At 48.8% G+C, this 19,876-nt stretch overlaps 1 protein-coding gene across 2 annotated transcripts in view; it reads left to right on the forward strand.

Moving 5' to 3' along the window:
• The window catches only part of LOC143009570 (formin), a 42,386-nt gene that overhangs the window by 15,948 nt on the left and 6,562 nt on the right, over nucleotides 1-19,876 (forward strand). For both annotated transcript variants that reach the window (XM_076161591.1, XM_076161590.1), the window contains 9 exons: nucleotides 1,525-1,666; nucleotides 5,380-5,467; nucleotides 8,563-8,624; nucleotides 8,735-8,823; nucleotides 9,492-9,621; nucleotides 9,761-9,907; nucleotides 9,998-10,057; nucleotides 10,145-10,265; nucleotides 15,666-15,758. In XM_076161591.1, the coding sequence (XP_076017706.1) occupies nucleotides 1,525-1,666; nucleotides 5,380-5,467; nucleotides 8,563-8,624; nucleotides 8,735-8,823; nucleotides 9,492-9,621; nucleotides 9,761-9,907; nucleotides 9,998-10,057; nucleotides 10,145-10,265; nucleotides 15,666-15,758 (932 nt within the window). The remainder of the gene's footprint in view (nucleotides 1-1,524; nucleotides 1,667-5,379; nucleotides 5,468-8,562; nucleotides 8,625-8,734; nucleotides 8,824-9,491; nucleotides 9,622-9,760; nucleotides 9,908-9,997; nucleotides 10,058-10,144; nucleotides 10,266-15,665; nucleotides 15,759-19,876) is intronic.

The raw sequence follows: 19,876 nt of genomic DNA on the forward strand, positions 1-19,876 counted from the left end.
GGTCGGGGCTAAACCGGGGCTTTGCTGTTTTTGGCTCTAAACGCTTCCATGCTCAGAGATATCAGAGATTTCACAGCCACGCTACGTTTCCCCTCAAAACTCTCTGAAACAGTGAGTGGATTATCCAGCCCATTTGCAGCGGCTGTGGTTGTTACTTCTTAAATGCCAAGCTTTGAGCTTTACGGCCTTGTATTTCCATGGCTGGATTAGTGGGGGAAGCAGAGCTGTGGTTGACACTCTCTCTCTCCCTCTCTCTCTTTCTCCCCCTCTCTCTCCTGGCCCGGGTTTGGGAGGACTTGACTGACTGACTGACTGGACTCCACCACAGCAGCGTCACATCAGCTATAAATCTTTACCATAAAAGGGGGCAGGATGAGGCGTATTACACGGGTCAGATGTTTAACTGTTTAGCCGGACAGAGCATGTGATCTGTTTCTACGTTATTCAGAGGAAGATGCTGTAAGATTGTGAAACGAGGCCGCGTCAAGCACAAAGCACAGTTGGCAGCGTGGAGCGTAGATCTTCTTGGAAAGCTGAAAGTGGAACAGAGGTTGTTTTTTTTTCGGGAGGGGATTCAAAGTCAATTAAATGCATAATCTGGTGATTTAGCAATCTGGCCTCTGTGGAAAGACTTCTTCTGGTTTTTATATATAATTTTCTTTTCCAAGCTCCACTGTAGTTCAATCACAGGCTCTTTGTGTCTTTGTGTTGGAGTCGTCTCGCTCTTCTCGGTGCAAAGTCAGGGAGCGTACTGTTATTTCCTCCTCTCCTCCCAAAGGCTCTTGGCTCGTGGCAGATAAATACACTCACCACCGCGCCGAGACGCCAAACTGCACACAGAGAACAACCGGACTAATTGAGTCACTGGCAGGGCGGTTGATTGTTCTGGTATGTGAGGCCGCCGTAAGCCTGCCAGCCTCCGATCCAGGTCGTCTCTGTCTTTGTAAAACCCTCCAGAGCTCTGAAATGACAGTAAAGGCTTCAAATGAGGCCTGAGACAGTTGTGAGTTGACTTCACTTCACCGTCCCTCCCTCCGTGCTTCTGTGTTGTGTTCCGTGTTACTCAGCAACTTCTGGAACACAACATGGACTCCCCGCGTTCTCCTCTCATTTGCTGGAAATGAGTCCTTTCATATTACAGCAACAAACCTGAAACAATGTGGACGTTTGTTATTTTTATCGCCCGCTCATAAACGGAGCTTTTTAAAGTCCAGATTTGCGTCGCATTCTTGCCAAGTTTTTGTCACACGGAGAGAAATGGAAAATGGAAATAAACAGCGGGTCCAGGTTGAATAAACATTAAATAAGCTTCTACAAATAGACTCGCACAACTTGTTTCGCGCAAGTCGAGCAACCCGACCCTCTCAGTCTTTACCCGTGCTCCATAAGTCCTCGCATCATGGCTGTAATCACTTTGTTAGCATAATAATCCGGTGTTTTGATGCGAGGATTAATGCTGAACCGTCGTAAAACGTTAACACAGACCTAGTGGCTGTAAATCTTCTGCTCTCTCCTTCGTTCCAGCATCAACATGCTGTGGGGCTCTCTGGAGGAACCGGACATCGTCGACACCAAGGAGTTTGAGGAGCTTTTCTCCAAGGCCACGCTGCAGCCAAAGAAGAAGCCTCTGTCTGACAGCTACGAGAAGAAAGCCAAGACCAAGAAGGTAGAATGAGCTCAATGATTCCACCTTAACTTTCATCTCTTTCTGGGTTCATTTAAGACAAAGTACACACAGGTGATTGGTGACAATCTGACACACTTGACATTCTGCGTTGTGTCTCTCTGTGTGTGTGTGTTAATAATGACACCTTCCACCATAAACCGCACACAAAATGTACCTGGATGAAATGGATTTCTGACTCTGATCCGATCCTCCCCCGAGCTGCTGGACTGCGGTTGCCAGGTCTTGCACCGGGCCAGCTTAAGCCGTCGGTTTACAAAGAGATCACTTCCTCATACTCCTCTAAGCCCATCGACCTGACCTGTCCAACATTCTCCCGACAACAACTCCCCTGCTTCCCTCGTTCTCTCTCCAGGCAGCGTTGAGCTGCTGTTCCCCCCCCCCCCCCATCTGCCCTGATTTGATGTCTGGTCAAATGCCGCAACTATGCACTTCTGCTGTCACCCGTGGCCCAAGTCAGCGTTTTTGGCTGCCTTGTGGTCTTTACCCGTGGCGTCCAAGCAGTTAAAAATCAGCCACTGGTCCAGACTGTCCCCTCAAAATCCATACACCTCCCCTATTCTGATCAATTTGTGAAGGCTCCACCACTCCACTCTAGAGGGCTAGTGTGTGTGTGTGTCTGTCTCTGTCCTTGATCTCAATCCTTCAGGAGTCTTCAGAGTCTGGTCACTCTGAAGCGGCTATCTGGCCAACATTTGATCCAACCTCAGGCAGCCGCATCTAGACAGGAATCCTGCCAACCGTCTCCTTTCTGAGCCGACGTCAGGCTGTCGAGGCTTTGACCCAAACTAGCGGCTACGCTACCCAATCCAATCCATATCAGAGCAGCGCTATATTGAATATGAAAGTCTGCGGGTGAAGGGGCCAGAGGCCAGCGTTGAGCTTTGTTCCGTCCAAATCGGTGATTACAGAAGGAGGCGGCGGCTGAGAAAGTGAACCGTGGATTTTCTCCCATTTGGCAGCGCCGCTCATCGCAAAAGGTCGTCAGGCTTATAGAGAAGAAGAAGGAGACGTGTTTACATATTCATATTTTATTCCTCAAAAGTTTAGACACGCTGTTAGAAAGAGAGAAATCATCTGAGAGAGTAACGGCCTGACTCACCGGCCGTGACCATCACTTTCCCAGAAGTTCATCTGGTTACAGACGGGGGAGCGAGGAAAGAGAGGAGAGAACTTTGATACGGAGTGGAGGAAGAAGATGAAGGGCGCGTTATGCTGCCTGTATGTGTCCGTATGAGAGGAGGGTGTGTTGTAATTACTGTGTGTGTGTGTGTGTGTGTGTGTGTGTGTGTGTGTGTGTGTGTGTGTGTGTGTGTCTCCTCTAGTGCCTGCCTGAGTGATGACAGTCGGTCCACTCGGGTCATTATGCACTTGCTCAGAAAGTGTTGCCAGATCTTGGTAACACCACGGCCCCCGAGGGCTTCGCTCCACCAGAGGAGATGAGTGGGAGGGAATGGAATGTGTGTGTACATTATGTATATGAGCCACTTCCCCGCTTTTCCGACAACTCTGCGTCGGCCCGAGTTTAAACGTAGCCGATTCCTAGATGAGCGAGTTAATCTCTATCATGTGTTCCATACTCTTCCTCCTCTCCAGAAGAATCAAAGCTCTTGTTTACTCTGGCGCCCTTTCTCTCCACTGATTACCATATCAAAGCCAAGGAGATGACATGGAAGAGAAGCCCCCCCCCCCTCCTCTTCCTCCTCCCTTCCTCCCTCTGTTTTCCCAGACTGGACTGGACCGGACCGGACCGGACCAGGGGCATAATTGCAGGCATGTGGGAGAGAGGGGGCACCTGCAGGGGAGGGGAGGGGAGGGGCCGTCAGTATCGAGGGAGGATGAGCGCGTCTGTGGGATGAGGAGGAGGAGGATGAAGAAATCGAATAGTTTGTGTGTGTGCAAATATGCATATCAGTAAAGGCTGTAAACAAAAGTTGCCATTACCTCCACCCGCATAAATCAAGCCTCTATCAAGTTTACACTTTGCATATCTCCTTAAACAAACAGTGTCTATAACTGCTTGCGGAGCCGTGAGCTTTATGGGAATGACTTATGAGCAATCACGCCGCGTTTATTAAAGGCATATTTGAGGCGGCCGGCTCTGACGCGGGAGAGTGGGCGTAAGATTAACACGGCCGGGTGAGGAGGAGGTTGCCGAGTGTGTCGCCTGTGTGTGCTTACTGATCGGAAGGAGCGCGCAGATCCATTTTGTTTTGGTAACATCTCCCCGGGTGATTGCAGACAGACGCACACACACACAGGCACACACACCTCGCCTGAACATCAGCCACCTGCTAAAGCTCAAACACTGTATTTCTCCTTAATTTTACTTATATTCTTCTGCTTCACTTGCTTCTCTCCCTCTCTCTCTCTCTCTCTCTCTCTTTCTCTCTCTCTCTCTCTCTCTCTCTCTCCACGTCTTTCCATCCTTCCTGTCTCTGACCCGTCCCTCTGTCCTTTCCGAGAATCCCACTGCACCCTTCTTTCCCCTATGGGTAGTTCCCTTGTGGCCCACAGGAGGGTGCTGTTAGCCATTGCTGCCCATTAATAACGCCGCCGCTCAGCATCAGCAGCATCGGCGTGCGGCTCCATGCGTGTCTGCAAGCATCCAGCATCACTCGTCTTTGCTCATGCAGTGAACAGCTCTGAGGCTAATTGGCAAGTTCTGGAGCCGCCGCGATCGGGGAAAGGTGTGCCTGGGCGGCTTTTAGTGTGGCCCGTCCGAGGCGGTTAATTAGAGGTGTCGATGGGAGGGAGGGGGGAGAGAGGAGGGGGGGAGAGAGGAGGGGGGAGGGAGAGCCTGGTACCTGGCCGTCTCAAGTCCCCAAAGTGGGAGATCCCCAGTGATCCCGGTAATGGTGCTGGAAGCAGCATGGCACCCACTAACGCCCTGTAATGCAATACCCACTTCTAAGGCTTCTGCTGGCCGGCTCGCCACTGTGACGGCCCGGTAGCCCACCGAGCAGCGGCAGCTAATGAAGAAGGCCGACACATAATTCAGTCATAAGTAACTGTGACCATCTGCAGGCACAAATAAAAGGCTGTGAATTTATCGTTTCTTCTGAAAAACTCCTGCGTCTTCTTCCTCTGCTCGTCCAGACATTGTCTCCTTTTATGGAGCTGTGTGTGTGTGTGTGTGTGTGTGTGTGTGTGTGTGTGTGTGTGTGTGTGTGTGTGTGTGTGTGTGTGTGTGTGTGTGTGTGTGTGTGTGTGTGTGTGTGTGTGTGTGTGTGTGTGTGTGTGTGTGTGTGTGTGTGTGTGTCGATATTTTTTTGGACTATCACGCATCATCACACATACGAACTGGAGTGTGTGTGTGTGTGTCTCGTTTGCGTCACGGCGAAGGGTTATGACAGTGTGTGTTGATTAGTCTGCTCCTTTGGGTCAATCCAGATGATTCCCAGGCCAGTCGGAGCAGCTGGGACTCACTCATCATCTATCATCCTCTTCCTCAGCCTGGGAAGTGACTAAGTATTTTCTTTTTTCCTTGGCCGTCCTCTCAGAGTACAAAAATGCGATTTAAGCGATCGTAACTTTGCTCTTAAATGGATTGTTTGTTTTGTTTTGCCGCTGAGTGTAAGGTGTTAATTAGTCGGCGGGTTAAAGGCTCAACTGAAGGCTTTCACACTGAATCTCCCGCTAACTGGTCACAGCTTGATGATGTGATTCCATTTGAATTCTCTGTGTTTCCTCAGCTCATCAAGCTGCTGGACGGGAAGCGTTCCCAGGCGGTGGGCATCCTCATATCCAGCCTGCACCTGGAGATGAAGGACATCCAGCAAGGTGAGTTCATGTCATGCCTCCTGCTGCGCTGATCCGTGCGGCGGCCTGGACCGCCTGGAAGTGTGTGTGATGTCATTATAATCTCTCTCTAGGAAGGAGCTCTTATTTGGGTTTAGCAGTACTAAACGAAATTTACTGTCCCATTTAACGATAAATAGGGGAAGAGTCTTGATGAAATGCAGATGGGAGTTATTTTTAGAGATGAGATAGGGAGACTCACAGCCACCAATAACTCCCTCTGCCTGACAGCCACTAATTTGTAACCAGAGACGCCGCTTTTGGATGAATTTGTGTTTCAAGTCGGAACGTGGCTGCTTTTTTTCCAGCTCCTCCGATGGGAAAGCAAACTGCTGGTTTTGTCAGGATGCGAGATGGCAACGCTGGGATGGAAGCGGCCGTCCAGCGTTTGTGTGTGTGTGTGTGTCTGGCTGCTTGAAGTCCTCCTCCTCCTCCTCCTCTTCTTGCACTGGCTACAATCAAAATGGCCTCATCTCCCTCAGAACACCAGCAGTCCGAGACCTGCACGGATTCATTGCATACTTGCTCGTTCTGTGAAAAATGCAGGCGTGTGTATGTGTAAACACAGTACGTACGTGTGTATGCGTGTGTGTTGGGGACAGCGTTGGTTGGCCAGGACTCGGCGCTGTCCAGGGACTGTGGTGGAGAGTGCCTGCCGCCTACTAGTCTGAGCATGCGGCCAGCAGATCTGTTTATTGTAGTCAGTGACGGTTTCCACAGGCCCTAATGGGAGCGACACCCCACTAATGACCTGAGCTCGTACCAAACCACCTTCCACAGTTCGCAGACACTGAACTGCCACATAAAACCGCCTCTAACACGAGCAGCCGAGCAGCATAAAGGAGCAGGACACACTTATTTTCCTCCCCCCTTTGCTACTTTCCTCTCTGCGTCCCTGTGCAGGTTTGCACCCCCCCCCCCCTGTGGGACTTAATGGGAGGTGTAGGTGAAATGGACAATTTGAATCTGACAATGAAGGACAGCACCTTAATAAGCACTTCTAAGCACCCTGGACCCCCTCGCCTCGCCTCGCCTGCTCGCCTCCCCTTTTGTTGCCAATTAAAGGGACATGGGACATGTAATGTAATTAGAGCGGGGAGGGAGGGAGGCGGGGTCAACTGCACCCACCCCAGTGACTGTGGGACCTCAAGGGCCACCATGGTTCAAGGGCAAAGAGAGGCTCTCCCCCACACACCACTCCACCACACACACACATTCACACGCCACACATGCACCCCGTTAAACTACACACACACACACACACACACACACACACACACACACACACACACACACACACACACACACACACACACACACACACACACACACACACACACACACACACACACACACACACCCCAAAAGCCGATGAGTGAAAAGTGGAAGGAGAGGGTGTGAGGCAGCTCGGCGGGCAGGCTTTGATCTGTCCGGTGTGGAGAGATATCCGGCTTCCCTGGGATCACAGCGCTCCTGTGCACGGCGCTGTGAGAGTGTGTGTGTGTGTGTGTGTGTTTGTGTGTGTTAGGCCCCCCTTTGGTGTGTGATTGACGGCTGCATGGCTGAGGGAGTGAATAATCCACTCTAATAAGATGTAGGAAATGGACCTCCAGCGTTCCCCCTCTGATCCAGACGTCGGGACCACGTTGACAGATCCTCTGCAACAGGAACAGCTGGAAGCCAGAATGCAAAGTAGTACCTTGTTAACTGGAAGGAGTGCGTCATTAAAACAAAAAAGAAAAGAAAGAATATGGCCGTGTGATGTTGGGAAGCTGTGGTTTGATACTTTAAGTGATATTCCCACGATTCTACTTAGTTAAAGGATTTTGGGAATTCTGTCTAAACTAGGTCAGTGACTGTGTGAGCTGTTGTGGTTGTGTGTGTGTGGTGTTTCCCAGGTTCTCTTCCTCTTATTGATACACATAATGGATACAAATGCATTCAGAGTCGTCTCAAAGTGACTGAGCGGCTTCTTTCCTCACATGTGATGTAGCTGAGAGGGAATGTTGCAGAGACGCATGTGCAGGGCGTTGTAAGGAAAAATAGCACCCGGAGAAAATCGATTGTTACGAGGCGTCGCCGTGGTTACAGCATGACGCCATTCTGTTTGGGAATCAATTGCTTTTGTGTGATTGACGTGAACAGTTCCTACTCAGTCGCCGTCCTCCCCTCCTCGCCCAGACACCTCCGGACACAGAATAGGACTCACTTTCACTTCTTCGCTTTCACTTCTTTGCCCTTCCTTCTTCCCTCTCCCAGCCCGTGTTGGTGGAGATACTTCATCATCGCCCGTGCCATCCCTCATGCCTTTGATCCCGACTCGCTTCTCTAAATCATGATCCTCACCCCGTCTGCCTTTCCCTCCTTATATTTATCCATTTATCCCCCTTCCTCCCCCTCCCTCCTCCTCCTCTTCCATCCTCTCACCTCTTTCCCTGCCACCTTCTAAAAGTTATTACGTTTGGCGCTGTGGTGGTTCTCGGCGTGGGCCCGGGGGGGAGGTTAAGCGGTATCAGACCTTCTGCGGCGTGGGGGCTCCATCACCGAGATCCGTCTGCTCCGGACCAGAAGTGGGAGGAGAGAGGCGGCGGGCCGCGGCTCCCAGATATCTGAACCGCTACCTGGCCTCACTCCCGGCTGCACAACCGCAAACTAATACTGGGAATGACTCCCTCTGATAGGTGTATAACTCAACTACATGCTTATTAAATGTTGCGGTTGTTATGTTGTCATGCAGATGTGTTGCCATGCAGAAACGTCCGCTTTAAAGTCTCAAACCTGCCTTTTAACATCCTCACTACATTTATTGTTACTTTAGGAATCTCACAAATGTTGCTTTTCTCCGTTTTATCATATCATTATATCTTTAACATGCAGTTTGCCTCTAATATAACTTTTATGAACTGGTGTTTGACCAGATTACAGGGCAAAGCTGCGTGTACCATCAAATCAAACTTTTTCCCCCTTCTTCTTCTTCTTCTTCTTCAAGCACTGGCTGCAGTTAAAAGGCTGCGTTAGTTTTGGCTCGTCCCTTTATAAGACTTGATGGTTCTAATAAATGTTTTTCGCCGTTGCAGCTGTTCTCACTGTGGACAACTCGGTGGTGGATCTGGAAACCGTGGAGGCTTTGTATGAGAACGTGAGTACGGAGGCGAAAACGTTGTGACGTCATCCGAAACGCCTTTTTTTTATGGCGGTGTGTAAGTATGATGTAATGGTTTGGGACGTTGTTTTTCGCTGACTGTGCAGAGAGCCACCACTGATGAGATCGACATGATAAAGAAACACTACGAGACGTCTAAGGAGGACGAGATCAAACTGCTGGACAAACCTGAACAGTAAGATCCTTTATTATTTGTTTCTGCATTAATATGTTATAGGGAAACAGTTGTGTGTGTGTGTATCTCTTACTTTCACTGTATGTGTCCTCTGCTGTGTGCAAACGTGTGTTCATGGCCGTTTCTCCATCCGTTCCCATCCTGTCGGGGGTTAAGTGGTCTGGGCCGGTTAACGAGGCCCGGGGCCCCGCGGTGCCGCTCAGCCTGGCCTCCTTATTTCCATGTTTGACCAGAGCTGTCACTACGGCAGCCTGAGTCATCCTCACTCAGTGTCTGCCTGCACCGGCGGGGGCCTAATCACACAGGATGTTACCGCTGCGCTCCCCTCCGACACGGCGTTGTTTACACGAGTCGCCCCGCATCAGGCCAAAGCTCGCTTTGATCAATCACCGCCAGCCGCTCGCCGCTTTTCCCCTCTCGCCGACCCCGCGGACCTCTCCAACCCGGCCGAGCAGCGCCGCTCATGACTATCAGCTGTCTGTCTGCCCCCGGGAAACGGCAACATTGACTCAGCCGCCGCGCTCAGGGAAGCGCAGCCTGCCAAGGACCCGAAGTAGTCCTTCCTGTTAGACATTTTGTTTAATTCTGTCATAACACATCACACCCCGTCCTCTTCTCCCTCCTCCCCTCGTCCTCCCGCTGCTCCTCTTCTCCTCCTGTTTCCCCAGGTTCCTCTACGAGCTCTCGCAGATTCCCGACTTCTCTGGCCGGGCCCGCTGCATCATCTTCCAGTCGGTGTTCCTCGATACCATCTCGTCCATCCGTCGCAAGGTTGACATCATCTCCAATCTGTGCAAAGTAAGACGTCTGCAGAATAAGGGAACATCATCACTGCAGGGCCGACGTCAAGGTTACTAACCGTGTGTGTGTGTGTGTGTGTGTGTGTGTATGTGTGTGTGTGTGTGTGTGTGTGTGTGTGTGTGTGTGTGTGTGTCAGGAGCTACTAGAGTGCAGTAGTTTACGGGAAATAATCGGTCTGGTTCTGGCCTTTGGGAACTACATGAACGGAGGGAACAGGACCAGAGGCCAGGCTGATGGCTTTGGACTGGAGATCCTCCCCAAGCTGAAGGATGTGAAGAGCCGGGTACCATCATCATCATCTCACACCTGCACCTCAACATCTCACCTATTGTCACAAGCTGCTGCTCTAACCTTTCTGTCTCTTCCTCCTCAGGACAATCGTATCAACCTGGTGGATTACGTGGTCCTCTACTACCTGCGTAACCTAGATAAGGTACAACACCATCACATCAATCAGAATAACACATCTCACAGTATGACATCATCCCTTTGACTGGACGGCCTGCTCTGTTTGTTGCAGGATGCCGGCACAGAGAAGAGTGTGTTCCCTCTGCCGGAGCCTCAGGAGTTCCTCCAGGCCTCCCAGGTGAGGTTCGATGACCTCACCAAGGACATCAAGAAGCTGAAGAGAGACCTGACGGGTAGGACCTGCTGGCAGAGCCCAGACATGCTGCGTTTCTCCCTTCCCCCTAAAACCTTTTTATTGCTTTATTTGTCTCTTTGTAAATCCGTCATTGTGTTTATGTGCGATCTCGTCTTTCAGCGGTTTAGATGTAAATGCTCTCCTCCTCAGAGCTCAGAGCTTGTTGGGTCTTTCAGGGGTCCTCAAATGGCCCCAGAGCAGCTTTTCTCCTTTTTTTTCCAGACGTTGTATCACGCTTTAACAACCGTGTCATCATCACACCACACAGCCTCTCTGCTTCCACCGTGGAGCAGAAGAAGAAGAAGGAGAAGCATCCTGGTTTCATCCCGGAGCACTCTTTGCCCTGTAACCCCGCTCGGCCCGGCCCAGGCAGCCAGTCTTGGCCGGGGCCAGGCGGAGGTTAAAGGCGACGCCCCCCAGCGCCCCCGGTGTCTGTGGTTATTTAAATCAACCAATAATACGGCATATGAAAGCAATTAGATACGCTCCGCAACTCTCTCTGACGGGTTTTTCTCCTTTTTTTTTTCCTGCTGGCTGTTAAAGCTCTGACCTGAGGGGGGAAACACAAAGCGTCTCGGCTCCACCTCAAGCTGTCACTCATTTATTAGGAAAGAAATGGACGACCTGAAGACAATAAATGCAACGTACGCGCCCTCCTATTTGATCTTTGCTGCAGCTCAGTCTGGCACCAGAGTTCCTCAGGGGTATTGGCATCACAGAGCGAGAGCAGAGTGCATGCTGGGTGTTTGCTGAGCTCCACCTATGACTCCTTCTCTCTCTCTCTCTCCCTCTCTCTTTTTTTTCATCCCTCTCCAGCCGCCAGGAATAAATATTTATGCGCTGCTATTATAAACCAGCCCAAAGACAGCAACTGGTCTTAATTATCAAACTCACACAGATCACTTCCATTCCACGTCGCCAACGCCGCCTGACAGCGAGGAGCCCACACCCAATCACTACTAAGCCCCACCCCCTCACCTGATCCTGAGGTGGAGACAGACAGACAGCCAGCGGTCGCCCCGGCGTTTCGCCCTCCAGCCTTCGGTCAAGGGTCAGGAGACTCAGCGCTGTAACGCACCAGGTCACAGATCTGCCTCGTCGTATAGCTGCAGACGGAATTTCTACGCGTGTTTGATGTGTGTGTGTGTGTGTGTGTAACATGCAGAGGATCGTGTGTGTGTGTGTGTGTGTGTGTGTGTGTGCAGTCGGGGAGGGGATGCTCCGGTGTGGCTTGGTCGTCCACTTGGCTGCCCTCTTCTTCACTGGCCTGTGCAGAAACATGATCCGGCTTTTGATGGGGCTTCCTGTTTGGGGAGAGGGTGATGACCTCTCTCTCTCTCTCTGCACTCCTCTCCAGTGAGGGGGGGAGAGAGGGATGAGTGGGAGGCCGCAAGGATCCTAAGCCCCCTTTACTTACTGTAGGACTCCAAGGCTCCAACTCCCACACAGACAAATCTCTCCTATTGTGTTTCTGTCACAGTTCATTTGTCGATACGCAGGTAACCATGTTTGGAATTCCTCGCCAAAGCAGGAAACTCCAGTCAGATCTCGCGCCGTCGTTACCTTAAAAGTAGCGGCGCGCATAAAGATCCCCCCCGTTAGCCGTGAGGTAATTGGAGCGGACAGGGAGGCAGAGACGCTACCAGATGAAATAGCATCAAATAAAAAGGAACAGTCAGAGCTCATTTGCTGCTCAGAGGAGTTTAGTGTTTCACTGAAGGCTCGTCTCAGGTCAGACATTCATCACTGTGGCAAATCAGACAGTGTCTCTGAGTTTAAATAGCCTTTAACGTCAGCTCCAGGCACGGCCTTTAGCCTGAGCGCCGCTTTACGGCCCAGGCTCCGCTCTGAATTCCATGTGTGAAATCGCCGCCGCGCCGAGGTACGGATGGGGAGACACGGAGGAATGTGGAGGAATATGGGGAAGTTTCCATCAGTGAGTTTAGAGCCCAATGTATCTGTAATCTTGGAGTTTGACAGGCTCGGACTGATGCAGGCTGATTTAAGAGGAGAGGGGAGGGTCTTACTTACTTACTTACTTACTAACCTCCTCGCCGGCCTCACAGTGGAGAAAACACCCAGGCTTCATCCCACAGAAAGGTCCACTGTAGAGTTTGATTGACAGAGCTGATCACTGTATTATCGCTATATTCCTCCTAAAAACATGGGACAATTAAAAGAAGGTATATTTAAATTGTGTATAGAATAATTTCCGCAGCACCGAATCCGCAAACTTCCTCCTGAACGCTCGTCTGCTCTGTTGACTTGTAAAAGGACACAGTTTGACACCGGTTTGTCCTCTTTGTTGACGGTGATCTAAAGCTACAGAGGCGGTGGCGGCGTTTTCGGCCACAATTCTTTTTTGGCGGCGTTTCCCATGCTTGTCGTATTGTGTGTAACAGGCTCTCATTGTCTGGCCGCGCTGTGATTTCCTGGTAGCTGCATTGAAGTGAAACTTTTAAGTAGATGTTGACATCGGGAGTCGCCGCCGCCGCTGCGCTGAGTAAATCCTGCAGCACAACTCGGACTTCTTTCTTGTTTGTTTTTCTTCCCGTTTACTCCACACACACACACTCCTGGTATGAAACAACAGCTCATGCCCACTCAAACATAATGGCTTGTGTAATGTTTCCCCAGACACTTGCATGTTTGTAAAGTCCCCATCAGAGGCTTTGGGATCGGGAATCTATTTTCCGCTCTGGTTTTCAACACAGCCCTAACCAAAATTATTAATCATTCCCTTTATGTCAATCAGGAGAATGCTTTTGCAAATTTCTTCCAGCCATACAAATTATTTACCAAAAGAATCTGGATGTAAATGACGTTAAACATCCTTCCCTCCCCCCCTCCCTCTCTAAAGATGCTGAGTCCACTGGCTGTAATCTCATCTGTTTTCTCTTTGTGGTAACAGTGCAGAGCCATTACACATCGGTGCTGCGGCTCCCATCTTGATCCTTTCTGTCTCTGTGTGGTGGGAAATGAAATAGTCTGGATGAGTGGACACAGAGCGCGATGGGACTAAAGGTGTCCCCGGTTACAGAGGGGGGAGACGGAGGTGGAGAGGGAGGAGACGGAGGAGAAGGTGTAGAGGGAGGAGAAGGTGTAGAGGGAGGTGCAGCTCAGGTATCAGATGTGTGAATTCATTAGGATCTCATTTTACAAGGATCTCAAATTAAATTATGAGTCAAGACCATTGGATCATTATATTGCAATGATTTTAATGAGTAAACATTTCGGTTGCAGATCGTTGTTCACATCAGATCAATCAAACTATAGATCGATTTTTACCTCCAGTGCTATTGCAGAAATTGACTGATAATTTTTGACGAGTTACAATATCACATCGATAATTGTTCTTTAAGGTCAATCAGGACTCGTCTGCTTATAGTAATGACTACTCATGATTTAATATATATTTAATTCAGTTCTAAGTAGTTTTGCTGTATCTGTTTATTCTCATGTTAATTCTCCGACTCCTCCAAATTGTGAACTAATCAAATTGAACGTTTCCATTATGACTTCTTCTAGTTTAGTTACATAATTCTAAATGTATAAATCTAAGTGAAAATTCTGTTTTACATAGACAAGAACTAAATGTACATTTTAATATAATAATGTAATGTAGTCAGAATATTTTGTCAAAAATGCTTCATATTTATATTGATCCCTCAAAGTCCAAGATGTAATTATAACATTAAATATAGTTTATATTTTTTTTTTAAACTTTTAATTGCACAATTAAAAATAAATGAGTGAAGCCACGTGAAGAAATAAACATTAAGTTGTTCTGTCCCATCAAAGGGCCTGAGCCTCAGATTGATCCACAGCCCCTGGCTTCACTCGTGACCAAGAATGAACCTGAAGCTTCTCCTGGGAAAGCTGGAGGCCGGTTTATCTGCTCTGATAAATGCCATCGCTCCCTAATTTCCGTCTTTCAAAAAAACGTATCATCACACCGAGACAATGTCCCAAACTCCAGCTTTTGACTCTTTATTCTTTGCAGCTGTTGTGTTTTTGTGGGTTTCCTCCTTGTGGCCTTTGCTGTCTGGACCACATTTGGAAGAAAGCCGCCTCTAAATTGTAGACTTGCTGTTTTGAACACTGTTTTAATGGCTCCTTTTGAGTCGGGGGGAACTTTCTGCTAAGGAAATGTGGTTTTGTCCAAACAGGATATTTTGGTTGTCGTGTTTGTATGCTTGCTGATTTATGTTTTTCACAGAACCGGTGTGCTATTTTCATATCAGTTGACACCCCTGTAGCTACGGATCCGACTGTTTCGACTTCAGCGTGCAGACATTTATCAAGACAGCCAGTAAACGCAGACTAAATTGACCCAGCTGCAGGTGCAACGGCTCCCACATGCCACTGCGGCAAAGCGGAGAACCCAGAGTCTGCGGCCAGACCTGTTAATGTTCTTGTTGTGTTGCAGAAGTATTTAGCCGAGCACTCATAAGCAACTCCAAGGTATTTACTGCGGCCATTAATGACTCACAGGTTTGGAAAGAAAGTGAGTTATTTGGCCAGGCATCTCGCGTGTTTGGTGTCTCCCAGGCTCACGGCGTTTAGCAAGGAAATGAGGAGGTTTGGGAACTGGCTCAGTCACGACCGTTTCCTCCCTCAGCTGGTGTGAGTGGAATCATTTGGCACCGCAAAACAGGGGAGAAAAAAAAGGGGGGGGTCGGCAAACAGCAAACAGATCCACAGGCACATGGACCCTCAGACGCTGCTTAGAGTGCGAGGAGTCACAGTTTAGGCTTAAACCCGAAAGGAAGCTTGAATTTCCTTTTTCCCAATCCTGCTGTCAAACCCGATTTGCTCTCTCTCCCGTCGCTGCCAGTCTCATCCTCCATTTCACAGATGAATGTGTCTGGGTCAGTCTGACATCCCATTTTGTCTGAATCTCAATCTCTCTTTGGGACTTCAACTCTCTGGATGGAAATCTGGAACGATGCTGAAATATGTTCCATCATATGTTTCTCTCACCACAGCTTAAGCATCTTTCCTTTATTGATGCTCACTGCAACGTCTCAGATTGTAGAATGAACGAATACACTGGCTTAAAGAGGAAGGAATTACGCAATAATATGATGCGTTTGATTTATTTGTAACCATTTAGAAATGGGTTTTAAATGGATCTGGTTCGGTTTTCCCACATTGATAGTTAATCATAAAATAAACAGACTGATTGCTGTATTACTTTTGAAGAAACTGACAAAAATATTACAAATATCCTGAAAATACTAAGAAATCATTTTAAATCCAGTCGGCTCCATCGTTCAGTGTCTTTTCCTCCCCCCTTAAATCTTTCACTCCTTCTAGTAATTTCATATTTTCTGATGATTTAATATATGTGATATTTCTCTCTTCTTCTTCTCTCCTCTGCTCTTCCTCACACAAGCGTCTGAGAAAGACCTGCAGCGCGTCTGTGCCAACTCCTCGGAGGAGCACATCCAGCCCTTCAAGGAGAAGATGGAGGCTTTTATCTCCGTCGGTGAGTCCAGATCAACATGTTTCATCTACTTTACTCATTAATATGACTCAAGATATTGAGCCAGTTATTATAAGAGTTTTAATACATTTAAGTCACTATCTGAAACAACTCAGTTAAATAAATTTACAGCAAAAACAGATTTTATTTAAATATTGATCATTTATATTTATTATTTATTTATTGATACTTTATTTAGAAATTTTTTCTTTTTGTTTAAACCCTCACACACATAAACCGATCACTGTGTGGTCGTGATTGTGGGTGGTTGTTGTCGCTGTGGCTCATAATCTGTATCTGTCCTGGATGTGAATGAAAAAAAAAAATGTAATAATCAGCGTTTCTTCAAAGACACAAACATTCTTTTGCGAGGCGACTTCACAGCGGAGGAGAAACGGAGCTCACAGAAGTAGAAACGCTGTGTTCCCATGCAGACACGCAGCGTGGGACCTTTAAAAGCTGGAAGCTATAATTATGTGTTCTGCCCTGTCAGACAGTCAGCTGGGTGGTGCAGAATCCTCCTCAGAGTGTGTGTGTGTGTGTGTGTGTGTGTGTGTGTGTGTGTGTGTGTGTGTGTGTGTGTGTGTGTGTGTGTGTGTGTGTGTGTGTGTGTGTGTGTGTGTGTGTGTGTGTGTGTGTGTGTGTGTGTGTGTGTGTGTGTGTGTTGGTCCTCTCGGGGAGGGGGCGTCTGGACGCACCGTAAGACAGCATGAGGACATGGGTCTTCAGGCCTGTAGAGGGGATCACATTGCCTCTAACATGGCTCTCATGTACTCTGTGCTGCCATAAAGCTGGCAGGGCATCTCTGAGTGCGACCTTGTAAAGGCAGGCGGGCCTCAGCCGATCAGAGCCGGGGGACCACCGGGACAGACCCTCTGCTTCCCCCCCCCCCCCCGACACTTACTGACCATCTGAGCCTATGCCACCGCTGCCCTCCGCTCCTCGTCCTTCACGCTTCTGATTAAGGAGCGCAGAGTGGAGCTGAGTCGTCCTGCACATGCATGAGAGGAGCACAGATCTATATTCCAGCTCCCTGCTACCTCAGCCAAGGCTTTCATTCACATCTGCTGTGTTTGTTTGCAGGATTACTCAAAAAGCCATGAACCAATGTTGACGAAACTTGGATCATGGGACCTGGGAAAGGAAAGAACTCCCTTTGAATTCCACTGTGGATCCAGGAATTTGGATTGATGTTGTTCGGGTCAAATCCAGAGGGCAAATTTCCCCACAGAAGTGTAGGGTCAATAATATTTACAGTAACTTTAACTTGGCGTGAACAGAAACGGAAAGTAAACAAACACAGAATCCAATGATTAAGGGATGTGATGATGTGGTGCTGTGATTGATTAATCAGTGAAGGTGATTGTCCACATGTTTCCGCATCCCAGTGGATAACATGAAGTCATCGGCATTTGCTAAAGATGTCTCTGTCTGAGCAGTGAAAGTGTCCCCATCACCTGGAGGACCCTTGGAGCCCAGTTTGTCCTCATGCATTTGCACCGATGCTGCTGAGTGAACATGAGTGGGTATGTAGGGACATGTTAGACCTCAGTTTAGGCCGTTAATGAGAAGCTGTGTGTCTTTGTCTCTCATGGCGTGCTGTGTCTCTTGCACCTCAACCTCAGGACAGAGAGACGGATCGCTCCATCTCTTTCTTAAATAGTAATGTGTTGTCTGCAGAATGAATGTTTGGATGCAGTGTGTGTGTGTGTGTGTAAGTGACAGAGCAAAGTGGCAGCATAACACAGGGCGCTCTGCATTTTGACGACATTAAAGGACTAATTGGCCACATGACTCGCAGCAGGCCGGGCTTTGGTGAAACAATAGGCTCTTTCTACAAAAGATTCAGATGAGGTATCTCGCCAGGAGATTGTAGCCACATGTTCGTAGCGCGGGATGAAAATTTGCGGGCAGGCGGTGTTTGTAGAACAATTCATGAAACGATGTTTGATACTTCTTACAAGTCTGCGTCGGCCTCGCCGTCCGGCACAAACGGAAACGTGCCAAGCCTGCGTCCTGCTTAGTTTATCCACCTTGGACTAAACGAAACGCCGGGTCCATCCCTTGAGCCTCGTTTCAGAATCATTGAAGATGTGAAAGCTTGCGGTTGCCAGTGGCGACAAAATTACACCGGTTAACAAAAACACATCTTGACATGAACTTTCCAGCGGAATACTTGTAAACCTTTCTTTCATAAACAGAATTCCTGTAGCAGTTGTTTGGAGGGAGCGATGGTTAATCATGTTCGTGATGAGTCCATGACTTCAAACGGCAAAACAAAGAGATCAAAGAATGACTCAGGCTCTGATTCATCAGCGCAGGAATTTGTTCGCCCAGGTAAACGCTCAGGCAGCTGACCAGAAACATGTGTCCATCACCTCAGACGTATTATTTAGATATTGAGCCAGAAGGGCACTCATTAGGAGCGCATACCTCCACCCGGTCTAACAAGTGGTGAGGAGAGATTTGTCTTGTTCTAATAATAAACTGGCAGGAAGACAAAGAAGCGACTAAAAATAAGTGAGGACTGTTTGCATGCAAGTGGAGCAGCGTCGTCTGCGCTGCACGGTAGTGATGCGTCTTTCTAGTACCAGATCCAGACAACATTGGATCTTTTGAGTTTATAATAGGATAAATATGCGCAAATATCCCTTCTGAGGCGAGCGGGGTTCACTTGGAAGAGGACCATCATCAGATCAGCTCATCAGCAGTCGGCCATCTTCGTGTTTTCCTTCTTCTTCCAGAGTTCTTTGAAACCTCTGGGGACGCGGTGAGGGTCACATTCTGTTAGCGCTGAATACATGCCGTGACTAATTGGAAGCAAATTTCTGTTTTTAATCTTAGGTTCTGGAGTTTTTTGTTTACTGGCTTTCCTAGAAAACCTAAATACATTGTTCCATCCTCCCATTTTTTCGTTGTTGTTGTTTTTCTGTCAGTGAATCAGAACCTGGAAACCAAAACGTCCTCTCGCTCAGATTTCGGTCAAGGGAGAGAGAAGAAGAGTGCAGTGTAGAGACAGCAGCCATGTTTGAGATGAGTTAGTGTAGGAAGATGGACACCACCGAGGTCCTCAGCATCCCTACACAACCCAGTCACCGTCTCACCATCCCTCCGTCTCTCCGTCTCTTTCTTATCTGGCTGCCAGGTAAAGCGGCAGTTTGTAGAAGTATGTCAGCGTTTTAGAGCCCTAATTTATTGTCCCTCTCAGCATGCACGTCTCATAACTTTCTAGTTAGCCACTACTGGTTTCATGTTTACACGGAGAGAAACTTCACACATCCCTCTCTCTCTCTCACCAGTGCCACCTCTGCACAAAGTCGCACCAGTGGGGTACCTCAGGCGCCAGTCTGACCCCCACTGAGTCTAACGCCATTGGTCACGCCCCCTCCCCCCCTCCCCTACCCTACACCAAAACATGGCTGCCCCCCCCTTCATTAGATTTACCTCAGGCCTGCTTTGCCCACATACATGTAAAAGTAAAAGGGGTGCTTGGTCAGAGTCTTAAGCTCACCTTCTCCCTGAAGACCCCCAAATCGGCCTTTGAACAATTTTTTGGGAGACTTCCCCCTCTTAAATCTTGGAGTAGGAAAGGTCCCCCATCATTGTAAAAAGGATGAATCTGGAAAAATGCAATAAATCTGAGATCACAGGCTCTCTCTGGCCTTAGATAAATTCTTGCACCTCGGCCTGGGCCCGCCGCACACATCTGCCTTGCATTTAGGCACTTTTACATGGCAGGAGTCCACAGGAGCCTCCAGTTCCCAAGACTCAGCCCGGCTCAGCCCAGCGCCCCTGCTCACACGCACGCACGCACGCACACACACACACACACACAGACATGCACGCACACAAACACACACAGCTACACGCAGGCATCACAGCACTCCTACATGTCAACACTTCAAACTTTACAGTGCTCTTAACTGTCACTTGGCTTAACGTGCTCCCTGCACCGGTGACATCTCAACCCCGGCTCGCTCTTCTTCCTCTGCGTTCCTCTTCCTCTGCTCTCTTCTTCGAACACAGCGCCCCCCTCTGGAGCCCTAATCAAACCCCAGCGATCCAGCGTTGTCTCCCAGTAGCTTACCTCATCTTTATATACATGTCGGTGGAAATCTTGG

Source organism: Genypterus blacodes, unplaced genomic scaffold (assembly GCF_046128005.1).
Source record: "Genypterus blacodes isolate CSIRO-AG114 ecotype Tasmania unplaced genomic scaffold, CSIRO-AGI_Gbla_v1 ptg000112l_1, whole genome shotgun sequence".
Taxonomy (NCBI): Eukaryota; Metazoa; Chordata; class Actinopteri; order Ophidiiformes; family Ophidiidae; genus Genypterus; species Genypterus blacodes.